The 12,940-nt window shown below is 38.3% G+C and overlaps 1 protein-coding gene across 1 annotated transcript in view; it reads left to right on the top strand.

Annotated features, from left to right (window-relative positions):
• The window catches only part of LOC107739738 (splicing factor, suppressor of white-apricot homolog), a gene marked incomplete at its 5' end in the record, with an annotated part of 88,330 nt that extends 79,522 nt beyond the window's left edge, over positions 1–8,808 (top strand). The window contains 3 exons of the mRNA XM_016551939.1: positions 1,657–1,821; positions 2,535–2,607; positions 8,153–8,808. Coding sequence (XP_016407425.1) covers positions 1,657–1,821; positions 2,535–2,607; positions 8,153–8,218 — 304 coding nt within the window. The remainder of the gene's footprint in view (positions 1–1,656; positions 1,822–2,534; positions 2,608–8,152) is intronic.
• Between the last annotated feature and the right edge of the window lie 4,132 nt (positions 8,809–12,940).

Below are 12,940 nucleotides of genomic sequence, written 5' to 3'. Positions count from 1 at the left end.
ATATATATATATATATATATATATATATATATATATATATATACAGATATGATTTATAATATTATAAATGATCAGTTATGATTGTCATTCACAGTGGTTTATGAAATGAGTAGTTTGTTCCCTCATAGAAGATGTTAAGTACAGTGTTTAACCTTTTCCGTTTTTATGATTTTTATTTTTGGTTTAAACTCAAAGTTTCTGCTTTTCTGATTCATCTCAGAGCTGAATGGCTTTGTTCTTTACTTAGAACTTTTATTAAAGTTTTTTTTCTATTTTTTTATCCGTTTTGAGAAAATTAATGGGGAAAAATACATTCGGAAGTCTCTGCTGATCTCCATACCGCTCTCCTGTCCAATAAGCTATAAGATAATCTTAATCATGCCAATCAGACAGGGTAAGTGAGAGGCCTCATGTGTTTCTGTCATTTTGGATAAACTTAGATCTATTTTCCTGTACTGATTCAATTAGTCATAATAGTTTATGCCTCGGGTGGAATTCTTGGCACGTCTGCAGCAGCGCATTTTTAACCTCATTGTGTCTCCTAGGACTGCTTTGATCCACTCTCCAAATATGTCTTGTCATTTTGCTACAGTGCCACAGGTAATTAGAGGTCACTATGCCCATTAACTGAAGTTGGGTGCTCCTTTATAAATTTATTTTTCCAACTAAAGGACATGCCTAAGGTATTCAAATAAAATATTCATAAAGGACAGCCTGGGAGATAAAGTCCCCTTGATATGGACTGTGTATGTGCTTTTTCTCTGGAGAGAGCGCACACGCTGTGACTGTTATGTGCGATTGGCCTATTCCAGTCACCTCGCTGATGCAGTGCTGGATCAGGGGTCTTGCTAAAGGGTCGTGTGCGGGGCATAGAGGAGAAACAATAATGTACAGTATGTGGAAAATAATGTGTTTTTTTAACTTTAAACCGCATAAACACATTTCATTACACCAAATACACAAAATAATGTTCTTTTTAGCAGCATCATATGACCCCTTTATGACCCCACAGTGTTACCTCCTGTCAAACAGTAACTCTCACTTCACTGCTACATCCACAGAGCTGCAAATATCAATGCTAGTTTAGCTCATAAAATAGTTAATGAAAAGTGAAATACTATATATTTTGTATTATGTATTGTTATTCTAAACCTATGACTTTCCATCTTCTGTGGATCAAAGAAAGAAGAATTTTGTGAATGTCAATGAATTCAAAATAATTTTTCCAATCCAACAAAAGCATATAGTGGCATCAAAAAAGCAAAAAAGCTTTTTGCAAAATTCCAGTATGTGTGCAATATTCCAAATCTTCTAAAGCTATACAATATACAATAGCAATTTTATTTATATAGTAAATTTGATACATAGTGGTAATTTACATAAAAGTTATTTTTAAAAAAATGTAAACATAAAAAGGTTCGAAGAAATAATTGCATAAATAATTGAAGAAAATAATAGACTTATTTTTAATTATAAGGCAGACATGCTGGTATTAACCTAAAATGTTCCCCTCTCAAATTGTATTTGTCTTTTGATGCAAAACATGCATTAAATACAAATGAATGGCAGTGGTTCTTGTAACAAACAATGCAGCAGAATATGTTTGTTTTGAGCTGATCTAGTAGTTTAGTAACTTTTTTTAATATCTCTTTACAGATCACCTCATGAAAAGAAAAAAAAGAAGGGTTCAAAGTCATTGCACCAATTTAAGGGTTCCTCCTGTTCGCCCTCGGCATCCCCTGACAGAGGCGGAGCCATGGCCAGAGTCTCTGCAAGCCCCTCCCCTGCCACAAGCCCCGCCTCCAGTCTGGGGAGGTCCAGGTAAAGGGCATCTCGCTCTGGTCTCATTACTAAACAATCAGTCAGCGTGAACCTCGGGAGAGAGCCGCCCACCCTCTGAAACTCAGTCTTCTTCAGTCAGAATCATAGATTTCAAGCATATTTTTTCCCCCACTTTGTTGCAATATTAATTTAAGCTTTGCCAACAGCATTGCGTGTGAGACACAAAGACGGTCTGCATTGTAGCTTTTTGATTTGGAAGTTATAATGGTTTTATGTATGATCTGACAACTTGACTAATTACCTGTTGAACAAAGCATGAAAGCTGAATTTTACAAGATTTTTGTATATTATGGAGAGGTTTTGATTCAAAAACCTGAGAAAGCACCACACTGCAAAGGGTTATTGGGTACAGGGACTGACTTTTTTCATACAACTTCTCAAGTTTCATCTAAAAGTTGCTCTAAACTCCCTCGGCCTTCAGTTGTTTTTGCTGCTTCTTCTTTACCTCCCTCTGTGTGTCTCTCTAGACTTTGTTATATTTGTGCAGTTTTTGTGTCTCCTCCGGCATTGGGTGAATATTTCATGGCCTTCTTCTGGTCGCTCAGTTTCAGCCTGAGATGTCTGCGGTGGTTACGTAGTCACCAGTCGTCATGAATACTGTATTAAGGTGTTTTTCACAAACCGTGCCAATTGGCAGACCTCTGTCTGTCTGTCACTGTCTCACGCTCTCTTTTTTTTTTTTTGTTAAACAGGGATGGCTCTCAGCAGAAAGACAAGCAAGTGTCCTCCACTATTGTCTCTTCGGTCCAAAGCAAAATCACTCAGGTATGTCGTTAAGAAATTATTAACTTCCATATAGCAACAAAGCTTTTGTGTAAACTAGGGCTTTCACTTGATTAAAATGCGTAAATGAATTACAGTATGTCCCCTAATTAAATTTAATCACAAGTTTATGTATATCGGTATTTGCAGAGAAATATCATCAAATGAAAATATTAATGAAGACATTGCATTGTTTATTTATATTTTATTTATTCACTCTTTATTATATAGGACACTAGAGATTTATAAGGACTACTTTCTGTGCCACACTTTGACCAAAAACATAGTTTTTTAAATGTTTTTTCTATGTAAAAATTCTAGACAGCCATAATTGACCAGTGTGTCATAATTTATATAATATAATATAATATATGGGCCCATAAACCCTCAAACTTCAGGGATTTTTTTAACGTTTTTTCCCAAAAAATTTTCAAAACAGACTTTTGTGCCTTGACAAACTTTGATTTTCTACTTCTTTAAATTCCAATTTTAATTGGAATTCTACATCAGCATTAAAGCATATTTTTATTAAATTTTTTCTTTTGATAATATAGGACATTGAAGGTTTATCAGAACCTGGTTTTTCTATGTAAAAGTGCTAGACAGCTGTAATTGACCATTATGTCATATCTTGCTACTTTTTCAGTGTCTCGCCGTATTGAAAGTTAAAATAATTTTGTTATTTTTAAGAACGTGTTTTGACATCCTGCATTCTTTTTCATTCTTTGGTGCAGCAAAGTTCCGTTTTAATGCAACATGTTCTATGCAAATGCCCACTTGGACTGATGTTTTCAAATGAAGTTTTGATTTAATTTTGTACATTAAGCAGTTTCGGGCTGAATTAATTTGTAAGGTTGAGGGTTTAGAATAAACTACTGCCGTCAAACGATTAATCGCAATTAATCGCATACAAAATAAAAGTTTTTGTTTGCATAATATATGTGTGTGTTCTGTGTACAGTATATTTATTATGTATATATAAATACACACATACAGTATATATTTTGAAAATATTTTATATTTATATTCTTATATTTTATAATATATATAAATATATTTAATATATAAACATAACATATTTTTCTGAAATATTTACATGCATGTGTGTGTATTTATATATACATAATAAATAGACACAGCACACATACATATATTATGTAAACAAAAACTTTTAATTTGGATGCGATTAATCGCGATTAATCGTTTGACAGCACTAGAATAAACCTAACCAGAATGCTTGAGAAATATCAATACAGTGCTGCCTTGCAAACACTATAATACACAAAAAAAACTCAAAACTTTTGCTACCTCTCTCGTTTTAATTCAGCGCCTAAGGGGAAAACAGACCGAAATTGTGTAGCAGAGCTGATGAGACGCTTAGTATAGCTTTAATATATGTAATTTAGAGCCAGACGGTCTCAGTGGTCTCTGTTTGCAGAGCCTTACGTGCTGAAACTGAGAAATACAGTGATTTGGTTGCATGACCCTGTCGCCAGGAGTGGGTATGTAGGTGTGTATATGTTTATGGGAGAAAGAGAGCTTGTCGCTATCGCATGCTGATTCAATGCAGCTGTCAGTCCCTGCATGATCTCTGGTCTTGTGCGGCAAGGATGAAATGCAGAGTGCTCTCGCTTTCCTTCCTTTAGCAGACGAAAGGTAGCTACTATATGTATTAAAAAAATGCAGTTGTGTCAGAGAGAAGAGGATGCGAGAAATGCAGAATGTAAGAAGATAAACAAAGTACACTGTACTGTGTTTCGCTTGCAGCCATCTGGTCTTCAGCAAAAATAGAAGTCAGCAGGATAACAGCCTTTTTATTCACCCTCTTTGTACTAAAAAGTCCACAGTCTTGACATGGTTTCAGACCTTTTGGAAACCTAATTCACTTCCCTTTTCTCCCAGTGCATGAAATCACTTCTGACATCGCAGAACTGGGGCAGGACTTCCGGGGGCAACGTCTTGCAAAGACGAGTTGGCTCTTATTAAAACCAGCAACTGCTGCTTGAATCAATAGAAGTGCGGTTCACCTTGACAAATAACTACAGGCAGAAACTTCTGCATGCCTGTGCATGCTTGCATTTCGGTTGCGTGAGGAAGTCTCTTCGTCCCCATTTCCCCCTCTAGCCCAGGCAACGAAAGCTCTGGGCCGCACGGACCACCCGTAGATCCTGCGGTAGAGATGCAGGTTTCAGCTCGGCTCAGTTTGATCTTTTGCCCGTATCCCTACCTCACACAACTGTATCGGATCCTCCAGAGGAGAATGTTCCAGCTCTGACATGCACATCCCGACTATTGATAGAGGAAGAAGTGCTCTCATGAGGCACCCTGGTAGAGACTGGTGGGGTTTTTTACAACCGGCAAATGAAAAAGCTGTAACATTAAAGGCTGAGGAAGCCTGTTCTCGATCTTAGCACTACTCCCCTGGGATTTTACGAACCCTCTATCTGCCTGTCAGACTAACAACAAGGGAGGCTGGTTTATGATTCTCCCTGAGGAACACAATAGTCTCTTTTTCTTTTCTAGTGCTCTGTGCTGTCCTCCCCATGCTTAAAATTTTGGTTCTCATTTCTTATTTGCAACTGTTTCGCATGGGCGGTGTGTTAAGGGTGGCAGGTGACTGATGGTTTGATTAGGAGGCGTTTATGGGTTGCAAAATGCACCCTGGCAGGTTAGGAGCATATTACTGTTGTTGTGTGCAAGATAAGAAACCAAAAAGTATTGCGTTCCCGAGTACCTCCCACTGTGACTCTGGGGTAAAAGGCATTTCTCGTACTAACTGATGTGAACAACATGTTAAGGTCCTCACTTGTATAGTTACAACACTAAAATGAGACTGTATCAGAACTGTGTTCTTTCCACCTTACCTTGCAGCTCTTAATGTTGGAGAATGACAAATTACAAAATTACAAAAAATGACATTAACAAACTGTAAGGAACCTTTAAAGAATTCTGGAAATCTCCTAGCTCAAAACCATCTCTAACCAACAACTACGCATTCAGTGCTAGCAAGAAAGTATGGACTCCATCATCATGAGAACTTGATTGGAGATGAAAAGGCATCACTTGGATTGGCCTCTTCTGGAAACCAGAGGGAAAACGAAAGAGAGAAAACTGAACAGTGGAGGCAGAATTGAAGCTTCTAAACCACACCTGGGACACCATTCTGAAGCTGGACTAAAACAGACAGGAGTAAAGGGCCATGAAGAAGGTCACTAAATGACTGAGTCAGAATGTTTTCAGAAACATGGAATGAGTTCAGAGCGATATTGGATGTGACATGTGAGTTTTCAAAATTGCTTTTAAATGATCCGGGCCTGTGATTGAAGTGCAACCTCCTTGAACTGAAAGTGGGGTGATCCTCTGAACTGTGAAAATGTAGCTACAAATGTGGGTTATCTGTCAGATTGGTTGGGGGTCTGGACCCAAATAGCTACAAAGAAACCAGCCAACTACAAAAAGCAGTTCTCAGTCCCAATTACGACTAGCTCTTGTTTGGTCATTTGATGTCAGAAAGCAACATCTCTTAGGTTTCCATTGAGCAAGAGTAGACTAAGGTAGCCATATTTTCAGATGTCCTCAGACTTCTTCAGCCAGCTGTGGTCTCGTAATGAGCTCTAATCATGCTGAAGATAGCCTCCTTTCATTGCAGTAATCTGCTCGGGTCAGCTGGAAGCTTTGAAAGCCCTTTATCCCAGCTTAGTCCTGTCACTCTAATGTACTGGATCAACACACTATGATCAGAGAGACATATTCTCACTGTATATGCATTCGAATAGTGGTGTATGTGTGGGAATTTGAATTGAATTAGTCCGACAATACACGAAGCTGATGTGGAATTTGAATTGGAATGACAAGAAAACTAATTTTATCCATCCATCCATTTATAGGTTTATTCTGAATTGTGCTCAAACCTGGTGGGTGGTGATGTGCAAAATTCCCCAACCCAGACCCTGATTTAGTCTGTTTTAGTCACAGTCTCTGTACACTATTTAATGCCATCCATGTAATTGTGTGGTTTCACTTCCCCAAAACGACTTTAATAATGATTTCACCCCATGAAGTATAACAGCAAACCCTTCTCTCTAGAGGCACGTTGGTCCTTGCCTGCGTTGTTTGTGCTTTTCTTGACCACTTGTTTGTTTAATGATTAATTCTGCAGGGGCTTTATTGGAAATTCAGGGTTAATAACTTTCCTTCGACTGGACGAGGGGGTGGAAGGCAGCGGTGACTTTTAATTCTGCAAACGTCAATGAGCAAACCTTGCTCCTATGACATCCATGCAATTCAGCCACCTGTTTCAAAAGATTATTTGACTGATTTGCCAAGTTGAGCTGCTTTCACATTTAAAAGCAGTTAAGAACTTTGAAATGATTTTACGCTGGTGGCAGAGAAAGGCTTCATTTATAAGGGAACAGAACGAAATGTATCTTAACTGTAGTTTAACAGATATGCTCTTGCACATTTTTTTTAACGTAATCAACATTATAGAGCTTAACTTCTACTGAACCCGCAATATTTCATTAAAGGGTTAGTTCACCCAAAAATGAAAATTAGCCCTTAAATTACTCACCCTCAAGGCATCCTAGGTGTATATGACTTTCTTCTTTCAGACAAATCCAGTCAGAGTTATATAAAAAATTGTCTTTGATCTCTCTGCTGCGCTTCCGTGTTCGTCACTTCTGAGCGGCACATGCGCAAAGCCGACCTCGTACGTCATCCGCCCGGAACTGCTTCCGTGTACAACAGTGAGCGCAAGCTAGATTAAATTGATTATTACGTTTTAAATATTATTTTTCTTACAAAAATCCATTGATTCGTTACAGGAGGACTTTGTTCACCCCCCGGAGCCGTGTGAGACACTTTTTTTATGGATGGGCGCTTTTTATTTCACTTCTTTTGGACTGAAGCACTGCAACACCCGCTGACTGCCATTAAACAGCTTGAAAGACCAAAGACCATTTTTAATATAACTCCAACTGGATTCGTCTAAAAGAAGAAAGTCATATACACCTAGGATGCCTTGAGGGTGAGTAATTTATGGGCTAATTTTCATTTTTGGGTGAACTAACCCTTTAAGTACTTTTTTTGTTTGGAGTTTCCTTGATGCAAATTCCATTCCTATGAAATCAGTGACACCAGTTAATGTGCATATTCATTAAGCAAATGTTTATTCAAGTGCCAAGCTGTGAGTTCTCTGGTGTCACATTCTCCCTATGGGCTCTTAGTATGCAACCGGCCTTGGGTAAGGTAACCTGAGCCACATAGAATGAGGGGAGGCATTTGAAGAGCAGGAATCCAGCTCTATTTGCCCATGGCCTTCACTTCTGTAGGATGCCACTAGACATCCGTATGCATATTTAGCACGTTGGATTCTCATGCATACGAAGCCAATCTGAATTTCAAATTGCGAAAAGTTGTCTGCAAGCTTATGAATTTGTGTTTCTGTTTTCTTGTCCTGTGTGTTTATATACTATGATTAGTTTCTCTCTCAGCTCTGCTCCCCTACGAATACTGTACTAACTTTTCCTCCATTTCTCCTTGCTTGTAGGACCTCATGGTGAAAGTGCGAGCAATGCTTGCTGCCTCCAAAGGCCTTCAGCCGAACGCCTCCTGAGAGAGTTCCACCACATCCAGACATGGATCAATCTCCAGCTACATCTCGCAAGGCAGCAACAGCCTTCTGGCTAACTACTGGACCGCTGTTCGCCTGACAAGCTGCACAATGCTGGATGCTTTTATCCCTTTATGTATGCTTGTTTGAACCTTGCGTTAGATGTATGTATTTTGCCTCCAGATTAGCATTAGGCATGGAGATCTCCTTTATTTTGAAGGTGCAGGTGTAGAAAAAACGAAAGCAGCAGCAGATGGTGGAGCCTCAGTCCTGCTGTGTGTTTTAGCTGTAAAACAACAACAAGAAAGTATTAAAGGCGTAATTCCTTGGATGCAACTAAAAACGCTTTTTCCTTCGTAATATCGTGTCTACCAGAAGGACACCGTTATATCCTTCTGTGAAGGATAATGCGGTTTATTTCTCTCCTATCTCCTTTTTTCCCTCTTTTCGATACGAAGTCGTCGGCTTTCTTGGTTGTTGTTGTTGTTTTGTTTTGTTTTTATATGTGGCCTTCAGTTTTTCATTTCTAAGTTTGTACGGGCCTAATCTTGAAGCTACTTTGTAAAACTGTCAATAAAGTTTGAATTATGGAACACGAGTGTGGTTGCCTTACTTTCCGCAAGCGACATCTCGTCATGTTCGTCTCTTGCTCCGTCTGTTTTTCATTTCCTGCACCTGCGAGCTCTGGCCTTTCGACCGTCGGCGCATGTACTGCATCCCAGCATGCACTCTGCATGATAATTAGGCCCCATGTTCTGCTGAAGGGTCCATATGAGTGGGGTTCTCAAGAGAGTAGAGAGCGAGAGCGAACGGTGGGAATCATGGTCCGTTTTAAGTGAGCCTCTAATCTCGTGGCGGTTCAGCCCGCAGAGGCGATGCGGTGAGTCTCATTTGGACTGGTAAAATGGACTGGTAAGAGATCCCTGGAGCAGGTCGGTCCCATCCAAACCCATATTTACACTCACTCCCAAACTCTCTTGACATGGGGTACTTAACGCTTTCCCATGTTCAGATTATGTTGAGTCTGATTCAAGTGGGATTTTCCTGGAAAAGGGCACAGAGGAAGTGTTTTTTTTTCCAAAAAATTTCCATCTGGTGTGCTTTTTATTGATCATCTGGGTTTTTGGGTTCATTGTTCACTCTGTCCCGTATGTTCAGCTAAACCTGCACCATTTAATCAAGGCACTTAATTTACTCAAGTCATTTTTGATTTGCATTATATCTAAAAATGTTCTCGTTTGTAATTTGATGCTTAATGTTCCATAATTGCACGATAATCGTAATGCTACGTGCTTTTGAAAAGGGCAGCTTTGAACTAGATTTAATAATAGACCCTGCATTTTTATTACACTCTCGTTTGAATTTTAACAATTTACATTGCACAGTTGTTTTGATCGTATGGTCTTTTTTTCCCTTTCATATATTTTTTTGGTCAGTAACATGAAGCACATGACATTATGAAAAAATATTATATTAAAATATGATTTTAATATGATTATAATATTATTTAATATGAAAGTTAATGAATTATTGTTAAATTACTATGTAGAACAAGTTCTATAATTTTTAATATTTTGTGTATTATTTTAATATATAAATAAGTATTTAATTATTTGTAGTAATATTAGTAGCAGTATGTGTCCATTTCAATAGGCTTACAACAGCCAAGTGTTTCTAAAATGAAATGTATGCTTTACAAATGCTTTGTTGTGAACTGAGCCTGTGTTAAGTGAGCCATTCACTTTGAACCAGTCCTGAATGTCTATTCCTGATGGCAGTCTTCCCTTCTAGTTTTCCATTATTCGGTTTATTCTTTTTATCCTTGTATCGAATTCACTACATACTGAGTCTTGGAAATAAAAGGCTTTGCTAGAGTGGCAGTTTAGTTTGTCGCTGTTTGCTGGAGTACAATATTTCATTGTGACACGGTTGTTAAGGGCAATTTTCAGGCCAAGTCTTTATAGGCAATTAACTAATTATAATCATTAAATGGAACCATATTAGCTGGATTGAAATCGAAGGCGCCATCTCTGGAGGATTGATTTTGGTGTCGACATTGACCTGTTGTCAGAGCCGGTAGACAGAAGATGGGTTGAGTATGAGGCTTCTTGCAGGCCGGGGCGTCTTTTTTCTTTCTCGCCCGAGAGCCTGTGTTCATCATAACACAGCAGCAATCTGCTCAGCCAGCGAGTAAACGCATAGCTCATTTTTGGCCAAGGCTTCACTCATTCCAGGCTTGTAATGGCCGCAATATTCCCTCCAATAACTGGATTGCCTCGTATAGCATTAAATAATGGATTTATATGCAATTAAATGCCCCTCATAACATTGATTTGATTCCGAAGGGCTGCATTCAAGGTTTCGCCCACTCGCACTGTCTTGAGTTTTTGTGTGTGACAAATAAAATGGCTGTGTGGTATCCAAGTAGTCACTTACAGGGCAGAATGAGAAGGCCGGCTTCAGTCTGGTCCAGTGAAATGCTGGAACGAACAGCCTTCTGTAGACAGAAGGTTTGTTGATTTGTCAATTGATCTTTGGGTGGCTTGCACTTTTTTGAAAATACATGCAAAATGTACTATCTAAAAGTCAAATGAACTTGGGTTGGTTTGGTAATGACGTTTCATGGCCTGTTCTTAAGTTTTATTTCCCTTTGCTTCCCACCGCAGTGGAAACCCTGCTAGAATGAAAGCAGTCGTGCGGCGACACGTTGGAAATCCAAGCTGGACCAAATTGAGAATGTAAAATTAAAAACCCAGAAGCATGTGTCTGAGAGCTTTTGATTCTCTTGATGTGGTTATTCAGCAGAGGGTTGTTGCGTTTTTCAAAGTTGTGGCCTGAACTCCGTTAGCAGCTTTGCTGAATTTCCCACAAGGGAACAAAAATCTGAGCCAGCTGTGATATATCCTGAATATTACGAAATAGAAGGGCCTTTTTGGAAGTGCAGAGAATATTTTCTGAGCGGAAAAGAATATGCATGAAAACCCTAATCCTCAAAGGCATCATTTTATGTGATGTAGGTGCTGTGTTACTGTTAAAGGCTTTAATGTGGTAATTGAGATGTTTTCTCTCTATATATGCCCTCCTACAAAAGTAGGTTTTTGTAATGGGATTTGTGATGCACAGAACCCAAATGAAATGTAAAACATTAGAAAGAATGAAATGGACCATTGGTATGAGCAGTTTGTAAAGGTCAACTGACCAAATCCCTATTTATTCAGCGCTCTTTTAATCCAGTGCCACTGTTAAGTCTTTATCGCTGTCTACTGTTTACCATATTCAAGGTGTCCCGATTAAAGTGTTGCAGACTGTCTTAAGTCTCACACTTGTCCTTCAAGTATCAATTCTATCCCACACAGCCTCAGGAAATGGGCTGTGTTATCTCTCCTGTGGCGATACCATGTGATCACTCTAGCTGGGCTGTCTGCAGATTTATCCAGCAGATGTGAGAGATTTGTGAGATGATATCACCGGTTTCCAGTATAAGGTTACAGTTTCATTTAGTTTGTGTTGCATTAATACATACTTCTGTTTTACCCACACACATTACTTACTGAGACAATTTTAATCAAGTATAACATCTTATCTGTCTTCAGTGGAAAAGAAATTTACTTGTTCACATGGATGCATAATTATTTTTTTTAAATGATGTTTTCTCAGCCTCACATGCTCAGTCTGACAGGGCCTGTCATATTAGAAATAATTATAGAATTTTATAATCAACATATCAATTTTTTATTATCACATTGATAAATAATCAGGTTAGACGCCATATTGAGTTTAACGCGGATGAAAACGAAGCTGGGAGGTAGCCTATCCACCTTTTTCTTAACACTGCGTTGTAAATTATATGGGAGGCACTTCTGGTTTGGGGAAGTTCCACTCAAAAAGACTGCAACAAATCATTTCAAATCACAAGATTGCGCTACAAATAATCCTTATCTGTCATTTTGACTGAATGGGCTGTACATTTGAATTTACTTTCTATTTTCAGAAGTCAGGAGAATAACGTTACATTTGGTAGGCTATATTAATGTGGCGTGATATAACAACAATGTCTATAGAATAGCTCTTTTCAGCCCGCTGCATTATTTTCCTCCTGATTATTTTCATGTTTCCTTCCGCTGCAAGTAAATGAAAAAAGACAACATATACTGTGCATTTGTGGTCTGCTCTCCTGATTTAATTTACGATATAAACCATGAATAATTCCCTGGAATGCACTAAGAATCTTTCATTTTTCTCCCCAAATCATCCTCATGTCTCTTTCCAGGTTTGTTTTCACACGGATGCAAATGTAATTGTTACATATTAATGAAATTTAACACGTCCGTAATATTGCTGCAGATAGAAGGAGGATCTTTATGAGTTATTCATGGTATGTTGAAAGTAATGTTAATGCTTTTACATTTTTAAATTTCCTTTTCATGATCGATGGTTGAAGTTTTTGGAAATGCGTATTATTGCTTTCATAGAACAAACCTTTTGCTGATTGTTTTACAGTGTAAACGGAAGCTACTCCCATAATTTGCACAAAGCGTCATGGGAAAAAGGTGGATAGTACGGTGGCCGAGAAGTGCAGAGCAAATCACAATTCTGAAAACAAAATAACAAATTACAAACGCAAATGCAAGTCTAAAAAACAAAATAATTCAGAAAGCACAACAACAATTCAGAAAACATTATAACAAGTCAGAAAACACAATGACAAATCCGAAAACAAAATAA

This window comes from Sinocyclocheilus rhinocerous, unplaced genomic scaffold, assembly GCF_001515625.1.
Source record: "Sinocyclocheilus rhinocerous isolate Xijiao unplaced genomic scaffold, SAMN03320098_v1.1 scaffold585, whole genome shotgun sequence".
In the NCBI taxonomy this organism is placed as follows: Eukaryota; Metazoa; Chordata; class Actinopteri; order Cypriniformes; family Cyprinidae; genus Sinocyclocheilus; species Sinocyclocheilus rhinocerous.
Note: the sequence above shows the minus strand (reverse complement) of the source record. Positions and strands in the feature narration are given on the sequence as shown.